Source organism: Coturnix japonica, chromosome 5, assembly GCF_001577835.2.
Source record: "Coturnix japonica isolate 7356 chromosome 5, Coturnix japonica 2.1, whole genome shotgun sequence".
NCBI lineage: Eukaryota > Metazoa > Chordata > Aves > Galliformes > Phasianidae > Coturnix > Coturnix japonica.
Window position 1 is genome coordinate 22,468,970 of NC_029520.1, and position 14,414 is coordinate 22,483,383.

General features: G+C 40.4%; 1 protein-coding gene across 5 annotated transcripts in view; it reads left to right on the forward strand.

The window, feature by feature from the left end:
* MAPKBP1 (mitogen-activated protein kinase binding protein 1) overlaps window positions 1-14,414 on the forward strand; it is an 89,578-nt gene that overhangs the window by 54,415 nt on the left and 20,749 nt on the right. For all 5 annotated transcript variants that reach the window (XM_015864358.1, XM_015864361.1, XM_015864360.1 and 2 more), the window contains 11 exons: window positions 1,879-2,068; window positions 3,006-3,152; window positions 3,594-3,778; window positions 3,889-3,980; window positions 4,266-4,391; window positions 5,728-5,798; window positions 6,238-6,359; window positions 6,663-6,738; window positions 8,045-8,156; window positions 8,642-8,705; window positions 11,312-11,437. In XM_015864358.1, the coding sequence (XP_015719844.1) occupies window positions 1,879-2,068; window positions 3,006-3,152; window positions 3,594-3,778; window positions 3,889-3,980; window positions 4,266-4,391; window positions 5,728-5,798; window positions 6,238-6,359; window positions 6,663-6,738; window positions 8,045-8,156; window positions 8,642-8,705; window positions 11,312-11,437 (1,311 nt within the window). The remainder of the gene's footprint in view (window positions 1-1,878; window positions 2,069-3,005; window positions 3,153-3,593; window positions 3,779-3,888; window positions 3,981-4,265; window positions 4,392-5,727; window positions 5,799-6,237; window positions 6,360-6,662; window positions 6,739-8,044; window positions 8,157-8,641; window positions 8,706-11,311; window positions 11,438-14,414) is intronic.

Below are 14,414 nucleotides of genomic sequence, written 5' to 3' on the forward strand. Positions count from 1 at the left end.
GCCTGGAATGGGTTGGGCTACAGCCAAAAGCTGTTTGCTGGTTCACACAGCATGTCTTCCTCCTCATCTCCCTGGGATTGCTAATATCTGGCAGAGAAGGTATGGAATGCTGTGCCACACTTCAGTTGCCCTGTGCCATAGCACATCCTTTGCTTATCACTGGTGAATGTTGAAGACTCTCCTCTGTAGCAGCTTCCTTATATTAACAGAAAGCCCAGGCTCTCATGGAATATTATTTCAAATGCTTCTCTGCAGTCTTTTATGGAATAAGATCTACTGTTGCCCTTGGTGTTTCTTCTCTCTATTTTGTACATTGTTGTCTTGTTTTCTTCCCTCACATCAGTATCTTCTGCCCTGTCTCTCAATTTCTGACCTTCTGAGATAGATGGATGATTTCCCAGTTTTTTTTTCTATTGCCTTTTCCACTGCTGTCACCAGTAGGGAAGGAAATCCAAGGGTGTATGAATCCAGCCATCATTCTTGTGGATATTTGGAGAGAGAAACTATTTTTTCTTGGGTGTCCCAACAGGTTTCCTCTAAACTTATTGGTAACTTGAGGAAAAAGTTCAAATAGTGCACTGTGTAGCTCTCCTTTAGGGTATTGGTGAGTTGTGGAAGTAGGTGCAGCTGGAAAGAGATCTATCTCAGCTTAAAGTTTATAATTTTTTGGAAGTGCTAAACCAAGCAATTGCATACGCAGATCTTGTAAGAGTTCTGTCTGTTGCTCTCTTTGTCAGTCAAGCTGAAACATTAGTGTGATTCTTAAACATGCATTCTTAGAGTAGGCTGCAATTTTAATTTTTTTATTACTTCCAAAGAAGCTTGAAAACACAGGACTCTTTATATCCATGTGAATACCAGAGCCACCTTTTAGTTGACTGCAGCTGCCCACAGCTGTATTCATGACTTGATTTTTTGATAGGATCTGAGCTACACTCCTTCAGATCTCAAAGCTTTGCACTTGCAGTAGCAGGGCTCCAGTTGTCTGTTGTACTAGATACATTGGCCCTCATTCTTGCATCTCCATCAGTCCTTTTAAATTACCTATTGTCAACACCCAGTCAATCTGGCAATAATTACCTTACTCAATATTGTTAGTACCACTGTGGGACTTGGGAGATAGCTTCTTCTCTATGTGCATGGCAGCAGAAATTAATAGGAGACTCCTGCTGAGGAGATACAGGGTTTGTGTAGTATGATCTTGTTGTGATGTGGTAAAGGGCACATTTCCTTATTCACCAGAATTCTTCTGTTTTTGAGTTTGCTTGCCTGCCTAGTAGGGACTGCCAATCTTCCTCATCTCATCATCAACATCTCATGAGTGTTCCAAGCAGCCTTTGTGTGGGGCAGAGGTGAAAGGGAAGCATAACAGATAGGTGGCAACTGAAACAAATCATTCTTTGTCCACTATGCTGGTATGCTATCTTTTGAATGTGGCAGTCCTCCCCTGCATTGCTGCAAAGGAGCAGTTTCTGCAATCAATAAACATAAAGTAGCACCCACCAAAAGATGATCCTTCCTTTCTTTTGAGGTTGCTTGACTTGGATTTGCCACTTGGTTATGCACTGGTAAATGATGATGACCTCCAGTGATGATTAAGTATCCTCTTTGGTGGTCCTTCAGGGAGAGTGAAAGGCCTGTCTGTGGTGGGACTCTGGGTTGCATGGTAAGGAGAATGACTTTTGCTATGGGACTTCCTGGCTTTCCTTGGGGCTTTGCTTGTTCAGCAGACAGGTCTTCCCAGCCAACTGCTCTTTATACGAGTATGAACAACTTTACTTACCAGATCCCTGCAGTGAATCTGCACTCTTGTGCTTGACCTCCTTGCTTGAACTCCAGGAAAGCACAAGTTAACCAGGCTCTCCTCTCTTTGCACAGTCGTCTTTTCTCCGGTACGGCTGATGCGAAGTATCCGGACACAATTGCCTTGACATTTGACCCCACCAACCAGTGGCTTTCCTGTGTATACAATGACCACAGCCTGTATGTATGGGATGTCAAAGACCCGAAGAAAGTGGGCAAGGTCTACTCGGCTTTGTATCACTCCTCCTGTGTGTGGAATGTTGAGGTAAAGACAGATGGGGAATGTTGTCTCCAGGTACAAGATTTGGGTTGCAAGTTGTGGCTGGGGAAGTAATCTGAAGAACTGCCAAACTTAAATGTGAACACTGAATGCAGAGAGAAAAAAATTGATTGATCTTCTGTGATTACTGTGGTTTTTATGGGGCTTGTGTTGGAGTTCAGTGTTACTGCATCTTGCTATTAAATCTTGCTACTAAAAGATGAGAAGTCAGAGAAGGGTCTGAATTGTACAGAGCTGTATGGAGGGGCTTCTTTCACAAATACCCAAGAGTTTACTGCTGACTTCAAAAAAAGCTGCTTAAGGTCTGTGGTGAGCAAGTGTTCTGAAGTCAGAGGAATGAAACAAGTAATAAGGTCTCAGCTCTGATCCTCATTAACCCATTTACCAGTACTTCTTGCATTAGTCTCTCAAGTGGTTATTGCCTTCCATTTTATCTAGTTGACTTCCCTTGAATGGACATAGGAAAGGCTAGGAGATAGAGGAAACAGTACAATTGGTATGATGGTGTATATCCTGACAGTGGTCAGGAAAGAGAAAAGTGGAAGGAAAGTAAGTGGGAAGAGGCTGAGAACTCTTCTTGTATATTGGGTAATTTCATCTCTCCTCCTGGTTTAGAAATCCACAATAGTACTTGAAATTCTCAAACATTTCTGCGTAGCTTTTGAATAATTAGAAACAAAAAGATGCTGACACTGCAGGCATTCTACATTCAGGGAAGCATGTTTATAATCTTGATAACATTTCAAGTGAATGAGAAACTCTAGTTTGGGAACACATTTTCCTTAGGAGGATTTCTGTCTGTCTCTTGCTGTTCCACAATGGAGAGAGGACAGCTCTTTCATTTAATTTTGTTATGAAATTTGCTGGTGGTGATGCCAGTGCAGGGTAATCACATTCAGAGGTTGATTTTGCCTGCCTTTAGATGTATCCTGAGGTGAAAGACAGCAATCAGTCATGCCTCCCCCCTGGTTCTTTCATCACCTGCTCCTCTGACAACACCATTCGTCTGTGGAACACTGAGAGCTCCAACATTCATGGCACTGCCCTGCACCGCAACATCCTGAGCAATGTAAGATCCCAGGGTTTGAACTCCTCATTGCCCTCAGGATTGTTCTTTTTTAATATTTAAGTATTTCTAAGTTAAGGCTCAAACTTCTCTAGACCTCTAACTCAACGAAGGCTTCTCTGTAAGTAGAGCAAATGTTTAATAAAATATATGGAACTGAAGAAACATAAAGGGAGTATAATGTGTAAATCATCATTTGTCTGAAATGGCTGTTAATTTCCAACCCACAGGGGAATGGTTTGCAAGTGGTGGTTGTGAGCCACATCTGTGAGACGTGTCCCCTGCAGTATGAAAGGGATTATTTGCTTTTAGCTGAAAGGTGTCACCAATTACAGAGTTACTGCCAGAGAAGTTTTTATGTTGTCCAGAAGCCTGATTTGAAAGGATACTTCATTTTAATATTTTGTAACTAATTAATGTTTTTCTGGTTTATTGTTTCCCCAGGACTTGATGAAAATCATTTATGTAGATGACAACACTCAGGTACTTCTAGACACAGATTACAACTCAGGGGGAAGTGCAGACAAAGCTGATACACAAGTGATGGACACAAAGGTGGGGATACGCACTGTCTGCGTGAGTCCCAGTGGTGAGCACCTGGCTTCGGGTGACAGGATAGGCACTCTCAGGTAATTGCATGGAACTTCTTGCACAAGATGAGAGCTGCATAGTCATGAGAGTCAAATCCAGACCTTGCTGGTTTTATTAACATACTGAAATCAGTTGTATTATGTCTTAGGATATATGAATTGCAGTCTCTTCAGGAAATGCTGAAGGTAGAAGCTCATGACTCTGAGATTCTATGCCTGGAGTACTCCAAACCTGACACAGGTAAAAGCAATTATTTCCCTCTACTGGGTCAGCAGAACCAGACTTTGAAAAATACGTGTTCCTTTTACTCTTCCTTGAAATACTGTAGGCTGAGATTTAAACTTGTTCTTTCTGTCTTTCTGTTGTTGTGTTAAATCTGAGGGCATTTCTTTGTGTCCATGCAATTTGCTATACTATAATGTTATGTCCCTTAGATGACTTAAGAAGAAGCTGTTGTAAAATGGTGACTGGAAGAGGAAATGGATTTTCAGTAATGGCCTTACCCTCTTTTTGGCTTTCTTAAAGGGCTAAAGCTCTTAGCCTCAGCCAGTCGGGATAGATTGATTCATGTCTTGGATGCTGGAAAGGACTACAGCCTGCAGCAGACCCTGGATGAGCATTCTTCTTCCATCACTTCTGTGAAGTTTGCAGGTAGATATCCACTGTCTCTCTCCAAAGTTGGACCTGAGTACAGCTGTTGTCCTATTGTCTCGCTGTGGCTGTGAAGTCATTTTATCTACTTAAATACTAGGTTAGACCAGGCTAAAGTTAGAGCTACACTTTTGTCATCTGTAGCTTTAGTCCTAACAGAAGGTGCCTTCTTTTCCCTTTTACTTCTTCCTCCTTTTTAAGGCAGGCAGAATCCAATGACAGTAACTAGATCAAGACAGCAATTCAGATCAGCAGACATATCTATAGTGATAAGATAAATCCAAGATCAAATCAGGAAGACAAGTTAGCAAGTCTGACTCAGTCTGATCAGTAGGGCTGTTCACAGTAAAGTGACTTCCAAGCAAATCTGTAGCTACAAGGCAGGTTTGAGTGCAAATCAGGAAACTGAACGTAAGGGTCAGGATTTGGATCAGTAGGTATGTAGCCAGGCATAGGTGTGGCTGCAGTGCTGTTGCAGTGATGTTTAGTTGGGGTTCAAGGATGAGAACCTGAGCTTTAAAAGTAGCTTTGAAATGAAGAGTGGGGACCTTGCTGAAGCTTCATAGAATACCTTCAGAGAACTTCTGCTGAGGATCTTTCAAGCTTTCTTCTCAAGTAGCTCTAAAGTTGGCCAAAGTCCTCTGGTAGCTCTGTCTTTTTGGTGTGTTGGCTTTGAATGCAGTGACCTGAACTCCCACGAGGTGGGGGAAATGCACTCATAGCCCTGGCAGCTAAGGCCATTGTGCAGTTCTGTAAGCTAAATGTAGCTTTGCTCTAAGTGGGTGCTGTTGTGCTGTTCGAGTGGGCTTGTGTGATATTGGGTACATTTTCATTCCACTGAGATGTTGCTTTGATGAAGGAACAGATTTGTGTGCTAGCAGAGTGAAGGGGAAAAGAGTAAGGGAAGAAAAAATCTTGACCCTTAAATAAGAGAGCAAGAAATATGTGACTGAGTTTGAAGACTGAGATGTGCCTATTGTCCATTTTCAGCTTATACTGAGTGTAACTTACTTTTTTCTTGTCATGGTGCCACAGAGTGTTATGGCACATAGGGAATAAGAATGCTAGCATGTTACTGGGAAAGAAGACAGAACTACATCCTTACATCCAAATCTGTTATGTAAGTTCTCTGTATTGAGGACTCATGCACTTGGAGTATTAACAAATTCTGTCCCTTAAAATGGGCTTCTGTATTGCTACAGCATCATTACAGCTAAGGTAGAGCCAGTTTTAGTTAATTAGGAGTGGAATAAAAGGGCAGTGGTATAAATGGAAGCGTTTCTTTCACCTTGTATTTGTATTTATGTTTTTATCGGTTCCTTCATTTCTGTTCTAGCCAATGATGGGAAAGTGCGAATGATAAGCTGCGGGGCAGACAAGAGCATCTACTTCCGCACTGCACAGAAGGTAACATTGTTGCAGCTTTGTGTTGTTTTTTCAGGTTTTTTTTTTTGTTATTTTTTTTTAATAATCTCACCACAAAGGAATTAATTTAAAGAGTGATATCAGAGTTTGTGTAGGAGCTTACTGCTGTTTCAGCCACAGTGTTTCCTACTCTGTCTCAATACAAGAGATTGCATTCAGAGAACTATTTCTGTGAAGCATGACATCTCAGCAAAATGCAAAGTAGAGAGCTGTTAGGATGTCTGCTTTTCTTCTGCTGCCCCAGATATTGTGAAGAGTGGTGAAAGAGTATGGGCTGGAGGGAGGAGTTGTTCCCAGCAGACCTTGTTAGTGGGAATGGTTGTTTTATGCTGTCTGTGTTAGAAGGCTCATCTGTAGTTAGAAGTTTTTAGTAATTAGTTAACTATTTGATTTTGACATTGCTTTTTACCCTCATGCTTAGACTGGGGAAGGAGTTCAGTTTACCCGAACACATCACATTGTTAGGAAGACCACTCTGTATGACATGGATGTGGACCCCAGCTGGAAATATGCAGCCATTGGCTGTCAAGATCGTAACATCAGGTTAGTTCAGTTCTTGTCTTGAAAATATTCTTGCAATTGTGAATGAATAGGTCAAGACAGTTCCAGCACCATCATTGTTCCTAGGTTCTTCCTAACCTATTTGATACTGAATCATCCAATCTTGGGCCTCCACATTATTGATTGTTTCTTAAACCATTTAAAAGGCAATTATAGTTTGTAGAGGCTTCAGCTCCCAGGGGTGAGACCTGTCATGAGGAGCAGAAGGAGAGAAGGTTCCTGGTGACAGAAGGCACAGAGCAGTATGTGGTTTACATGTGTGATGTTGTCTTACTTTTCCCTCAGGGTTTTCAACATAAGCAGTGGGAAGCAGAAGAAGCTGTACAAGGGATCCCAAGGTGAAGATGGCACCCTCATCAAAGTAAGCTGTTTGTTTTCTTCTTCCCTTTTTATTTTTCCTGCTGTTCTGAGTACACCTTAGAGCTCAAAAACTGATACATGAATCTAAGCATAATACTATTTTTTGTTTGTTTGTTTTTTACCCTTCTTACTTGCTTGCTACTTTGTTTTTCCTTATCCTGCTTCTTCTTCCTTCTACCTCTGTCCTTAAAGACAGCTAAAGTGGATTTCATCAGGCTAAAATAGGAAGAATCAGTGGATGATCATAACTTTTCTGTCCTCTGTCTGAAGCGTGGCACAGGCTCATGCTGCAAAAGCGAGCAGAACTGCAACAATATTCGTCAGGAGATAATTCAGTTTGCTTCAGTCCTTGTATTTCTGCTCCAGATAGCTCATTCTGACTTCCTTGATTGTTGCTGTCAGATTTTGAAGGTGGAGTCACCTGTTGACTGGAGTGTTGTTGCCAGAGGGCAAATAAAATTGGCTTTTATAAGTTGATGAAATTAAACATCATCTGCCTTAAAAAGTGCATGGTCTTGAGTGCTGGGCAACCCCAATGCTGTTTAGACAGTCCGTTCTTATTTTCACACCTGCTTAGTACGTCTGTGGCTTTGGAGCAGCATACATGTATCTGCCACTTTGTCCTTCCCCTGGTAAAAGAAGTGTTGTTATAGGGTTAGTGCTAATAGTGATGTTGGTACATTGAGGTATGGAAGAATTGTTGTTTTTAATATTTGTTTTTTCATGTGTAGCTCAAGTGGGGAATCTCAATTGTTTTTAATGTTGCTTTGTTTGTTTTTAGGACAGTTATATAACAAAGGGATTATAGTTGTCTCTGGAATTCAAACTTATTTGGTATGCTGTTCTGAGATCATCACATGCATTGCAGTTTAGCAAGTAGAACCCAAACAGTGACATTTGAAGCCAAAGATACTGCCTAGCCAAAGAAAGCTATAATTATTTAAATATAACGAGTCCTTCAAAAAGACGCAAACTTTTCTCTCAGTTCCTCAAAGTTCTACGAAGCATAAAGCAGAGCATGTTTAGCCCTAGTGAAGTATTTGATGTAGGCATTTAATTCAAGTATCTTTAGTCTCTGATTGGGTTGGAAATAGTTTTCTAGTTAGTCAGTTTGTTTTAGATGCTTACAGAGGCTGGAAATTTGTCCTGTGATGCTGGGCAGCCTGGTGCTCAACTGAAATCCAGTGGAACTACTTGCATTTAATTCTGTCAACAGCTGCGACTATTTTTAGTGTTATGGACCATTTTCATGCAGTTTGAAAGAACTTTCTCAACAAGTCTTTGCACTTTTCTTCCTTCCTTAACAGGTGCAAACGGATCCCTCTGGGCTTTATATTGCAACCAGTTGTTCTGACAAGAACCTCTCCATCTTTGATTTCTATTCGGGCGAGTGTGTTGCAACCATGTATGGGCACTCAGGTAGGGCATGTAAACTTCTGGGAATGCATTTTTCTGCTGGTGACTATATAACTATCTGATACTAGTCAAAGTTTTCTGAAGGTTCCTCCCTACCAAAGTTTACCTAGAGGGTATTTTGGACTAGGTTGTAGTTTTAGAATGAATTTTGCACACATGCATGCCCCTTAGGCTATGTATTTATTTGCACAGTTACTAGTCTATATAAGGTAGTCTTTGTTTTTTTTTCAGCCTTTACCATACTCTTGCCATGCAGAGGCTTATCCATTGTAGACAAGAAGAAATTTCAGTCTTCGTGCTTACTTTGCCTTATGATACCCTTTCTATTCTTTGTAAGTTGGTTATGGTAATTCAGGCATTTTGAGATGTCAAGTGTTGGCTTTAATCTGTCTTTAGCTTGGCAATTCAAGTCATATTTGGCTAATGATCAGTTTAACCTATTGGAATAATTAAAGAAAGGTTTATTGATTGTTCTTTATTTCAAACAGAAATCGTGACTGGGATGAAATTCAGTAATGACTGCAAGCATCTGATCTCTGTCTCTGGTGACAGGTAAGAGTGAATTGCTTGTTTGTGGTATCAGCTTTGTCATCTCACACTAGAATTGGTTTGTCAAGAAGGAAGGCTGATGTATTTTATGAGTAATGTTTTATAAAGTCCAAAGAAATGTCAGAGCTTTCTGAATCCAAAATGAGTGCTGTTGGCAAAGATTATCCTTCCATAAAACAAGGCATCGATGTGAAGTATTTTGCTTGTGTTTTTCTGAGTACAGGCACTGTTCCCTGCTAGAAAGGAGACAAAGGCTTGTTACCTTCCACCCTCAGGTCCATAACATAATGCTGTGTAATGGATTTTGTGATATTATGAGCAGTAGTGCCAAAACTTTGTCTCTTAGGCTTGAGTTTTCATCAGGTGAATGGGCCTATTTAGCAGAAAAAGAGATTGACTTGTCCCCAGTCTTTCTGCTCCTGTCCACATAGTCCTCTTCCCTGCTTCCCTAAGTTAGCTGTATTGCAGCTGACTTCTCAGTAAGCTAATGTATGTGGATCACCAAATCAGCCCCATCCCACTCCCCAGCTATAGCTTCTATTGATTTATTGAGCTAAATCAGCTCATGAGAACTGTAAGTAATCACTAGACTGAGCCTAAGGAAAAGGCAGAATATATGCCAAATATAATGATTGTAGAGGTGGGTTGATGCCCTGCTACTGGAATCTGTGAGTGCTTAAATCAGCTGAACCTAATAAGATTTTTCCTTTGAGAAATAATTTTTCCTGGAGTGTTGTTTCAAGGCGCAGTAATGCAGATTTTTATTTTTCTTTCCCTTCTCCTATTAATAAAACACAATTTAAGCAGAAAAGGTTTTAGAGTGAGAGAGTTGTTATAGAACATGAAATATATCATCTTAAGTTGAATCACTTATTTAGTTCTGTCTTTCAGTAAAAAGTAAATAATTAGGTTTTTTGGTCTCTTTATCTTTCACATGTGTAAATGGAAGAGGGGAAAAGCTGCAGAATAAGGATTTATTTTGTTGTAGATATCTGATAAATTCCAGAAACGTGGAAGGTTTGAGATACTCGGTTATCCTTGTGATTTTAGTGCAGTATTCCCTCGTTCATATGAGTGTCATTTTCTTCACAAGGGGTGTGGAGGAGGTGGATGAGAAGTGAGAAAGGGATTAATGAAGAACTGAGCTATAAGGAGAAGAGAAATTGTGTTTTTTCAAAAGAGAACAGAGGAAAATAGTTTGTTCACATGCCATAGCATGTGTAAAAAATGAAACAGAATAGGAAGAAAAATGGGGATAAAGAAGGGCACAAGAACTGGGAGACTTGAGAGAAAATTACTGCAAGGGAGAGGAAAAAGAAGTAAAAGGGATAGATAGAAGCATGCTTACACAGGGCTTCCTGTTGAGTCGCAGTGTATTTACAAATTCATGCTGTTTGCTGCCAGTTTTGATTGCTGTGGAGGTGGGATAAATGAACAAGCTATATTTGCTTTCTGAATTTTGTTTATTGCTTTTTGGTGCTGTGTTGGCAGCCAATTATAGTTGCTGTTATGTTCAAGAGAGCTGCTGTTTGAGGAGAAGCAGCTGGCTGCCTAGGGTTGCCATAGCGCCCAGATGCATTGCCTCACAACTTTCTCTTTGCTAAAAATCTGAGGAAGGGAATGACAGCTGTTGATGAGAAGCTTCTGTGTCTGTATGTGACTTGAATAGCTGGGAGTGACGTTCCTGAGCTCTGTCATAAACAAGTAGGACTGAGGGGTGAGAACTGTCATCTTTTTGCAAAGATCTCCACAGACTTCTCTTGTTTGTTTCCTTTTGATGTGGCATGAAAATGAAACCTGTTAAAATACCTTTCTATGATACAAAGTAAGTGGAAAAGATACTGTTGCTTTTGGCATTTTTTCCTCAGACTTTGGAGACCAAAAATTCTTGATTGTTGTTCAAAATGGCAGAGCAGATGAATTTTTATAAACTAGCAAGGGAAGAGGGAAAGGCTCTTGTTTGAAGATTCCTTGGTCAACTGTAGTACCAGTGAATATGGTGACGCTGCCAATTCTTGAAGAACTTGTTTAAATTCTCTTTGGATTCCAAAGTATTATGCAGGATGTTATAAGTGATAGCAGTAACACCACCTCTGTTTCTACATCAGTGTAAGTACATCCAGCTAGACAGGAAAGATGGGTGAGATGAAAAGAATTAGTCAGCACTGAGATTATATTTCAAAGGAAATACTGGTTGCTTTATTTTCTATTAGCTGAAGATGAAATACTATATTCTCTGATATGGTGTGGAATTTTTTTTTTTAAAGCCAGGTTTCTGCAGAAAAGGAGAAATGCGGAAAAGGAGACCAATGAGATGACACTGTTTCCTTTTCTTAAACACTTTTGAAAAGCTGATAGAGAAATAAAGGTACAGGATCATACACGAGTCTGCACAAATCTCTGCAGTTACTCTAGTCCGTAGAGAACCTTTGCCCGGCAGGTTTTACCTTTTTGTCATGAGGCTTGTGGTGGGGTTGAGTTTCCATGATGCTGCTACTCTGTTTCTCCCTACCACAAATTAAAAGTCTTGTTTGCCCTTGCAAAGGGAATTGATAATTTCAATAAACTGAACGGAGACTTAAACCCAGTTTCACCTTTCCTTCTTTCAGTTGTATCTTTATCTGGCGTCTGAGCTCAGAGATGACCATCAACATGCGGCAGCGACTGTCTGACATGAAGCAGAGGGGGAAGCAGGCAGAAAAGTCTCCTCCACGCAAGACAGCTGGACTTATGAGGTGAGAAGAATAGACTGAGAGGAGCTTGCTGGCTTTGTAGAGCTTAAAGTGAGAAGTATGGCACTGGGGTTCAACCGAAAAACTTCTTCTGATTCTGCTGATAGTATTTGAAAAGTTCTGACTGTTCTCTTGTGGCGTTTATGCCTTTCCTTTGGGTACAGAAACCTGACTGTGGTCTTCCAGACAGGCTTACCTAGTGTTGCTTCACTGATTGCAGTATGCATATAATGCCACTGGCATCTTAATTTAGTTTACTGATGCGATCAGAAACTTTTAATAAGCAGTTTATCTAGCAGTACTGAGATTCCCAGCAGGGAAGATTTGCTGCTTCGTGAATAAAGTTCTGCTGGTCTGGGTTGAAATGGAAGTTAGAGATCATTTTCTGCAGTGCCAGTACTGAAATATGCTTGTGAGCTCTATAAGTTAGCCATGTTGATTATAATTCTGAAAGAGTTCTTACAGTTGTGCTGTTTCTTTAACTGTTTCCAGGAGGCTTTGAAGAAGGTCACCTTTAATTATAAATAATAAATATAAAAATAATTTCCATGAGAAGTTCTTGCCAGCTGAATCATACTATTACTTTTGCTAAGTAAACAACATGTCTTAAAAGCAGCCTACAAACTGAATAGATCTAAGTTTATCTGGTAACCTTTCTTTAAAAAGTGGTGCTTAAAAACAGTCCTTGTTTTTATACAGAACATGAGTGGCAGAGAACCATAATTTACTAGTGTGGTAAAAACTAGTTTAGTTTCTTTGTAGTTAGTATGTAGCTGAGACTCATTTGACCAAAAACAATGCAGGAAGGAGTCCTGACCAAACTGATGTGGGATCAGACTGGAGGGAAAAAGGATAAGTAGAACTTTTTGATGTTATGTCCCACAGTTTTATTCTCCAAATGTCTACGATTTGAGTTTTGGATATAAAGGTGCCGAAGCATTTTCCAATAACCAGACTTACCATACTGGTTGTTAGAGTATCACAAGGAACTTCCTACTCCCTTAAGGAGCAAGTAGCATTTAAACAAGTCTGTCTGCATAGTTTCATTTGGGAAGGTCTCGATCTGCTCATTCTTGAAACAGCTCTTGCCTAGGAAGTGTTTTCAGTAATGATATGAGAGAACTCGTGAAGGCTTTTTTGTAGCCAAAATTCTGGAACTGTCAAGCTATGTGCTTTTTATAGCAGACTCCATTATTCCAGCAGCTGCAGCTTTACCCTACTGAGGCTCAGCCTGTGACAGATAATCCCAGTTCTCTTCCGCATTAGGTGATACTTGCTTCCGTCACACATGCTTGCTAAAGGGCGGTGTTAGTGCCACGCCAACTTCAGCACTTTATTAAACTTGTTTGGTAACCTCTTTGCAAGCTTGGAATCTTCTTGTTTGGTCAGCTTTGAAAGCTTGTTTTCAGTTTTGATCGACCGCTGTGGTCAAGGGAGATCAACAAAAACGTAACTCCAGACCATTTTGGATTGGGACTGAATATGGAGGAAGAGCCTATTGGACCAGCATTACTGAGGTGGGAGAAGAGAAACAAATGAATCTGGTTTTGTAGATGCCTTGTATCTGTTTTGGTTATGTTTCGAGTCTGTATGTGCTGGTTGCAGTGGAGAGTGGTGTTGCACTTAGTGATATAAAACCTGTTGTCTCAAAAAGACTCACAGTAGCATAGAAATGCTCTGTGCCTGATAGTATGTTGTTTGTTTGACTAGGTTTGGTCTAGAATGGTACTGCTAGAATTTGATGGGAGTAGTAGCATTCTACTAGTTCCATAATGTGAGAGTATGGTAAGGTGAATAACCAGAGAATAATACTGGGGAAGAATGGAGCTGAGGAGGCAGTGGGGAGCTGGAGCACTCTCTATGTCCAGCTGCAACTGGCAGGGCAGGGATTAACCCAGGTGAATAACCTCTGGAATGTAAACACAGAACATGCCCTTCTGGGTCAAACCACTGTTTCATAAAGTTCAGTATTCTGTCTCTATTTAGTGAAACACTATGAGAGCTTTGTTATATGGATCTTTGCAGTGTGCTCACCTTATGCTCAGTTGTTGCATCTGGGGTGTTAGGAGGTGCATCTGCGTGTTCCCTTTAGTATTTGGTTATTGTTTGATGAATTTGTATAAATCCCTTTGGAACTTTGTACTGTTCTCTCCTTCTGCACCCCCACTTTGTGACCAGATGCAGGAGTTCACTTCTCTCTGTGGAAAGAAACATTTTTTTCTGTTTTAAACCACACTTCCGCTGGTTTTGTTGAATGTTCCCTGGCTTCGTGAGCTTTAAACTATAGTTCTGCATCCAACCATCTGTCGTCTTTAAGGTTTTGTAATCCTCTCTCATAAACTCTCCCCGTCCAAGCTTTCAAACCTAAGTCCTAGCTTTTTTAGTTCTTCCAAGAACTTCTGGAGAGGCTAAAGCTGCTGCTCTGAATGGTTTCTCTGTCTCCTTTGATGGGATGTCAGTTTATTTTGGAACTAATGTGACCTGTATGACCCACAGTTTTCCACGTACCTTCCAGTTATGTCTCTGGTTGAAGAATTGCTGACGTATGCTTTTCTCTTATCTGCTGAACACAAGGGGCTCTGATTGATCAGGATAAAGAACTTGTATTCAGCTGGTGTTGTTGATACATTTTGGTTTTGAGACATCTGTGTTTTCAGCAAAGGAGTCATGTAGAATCCTTTTAATACAATTTTGATTTTGATCCAAGTATGCGTTTATTGTTTAGAAAAGCTTGTCTCAAGCTTTTGGAAGGGAAGTTTGAAACTGGTTTTACTGTGGAATGTTTAGAGGGATTATAGCCTTGTTTATACATTTTGATTTTAAAAGCCACTTTTTCTGTGACTGGTTGAAGCTCTAGTATAAATAGCAGGAGATAAAAATGTTATCCAAATTAAATTGTCTAAAATTAACATATGCTTTCCAAAGAAGTACAGTGTGCCCTTGGATCCACTTGGAAAGAGCTTCTCCTTATCAAATGCTC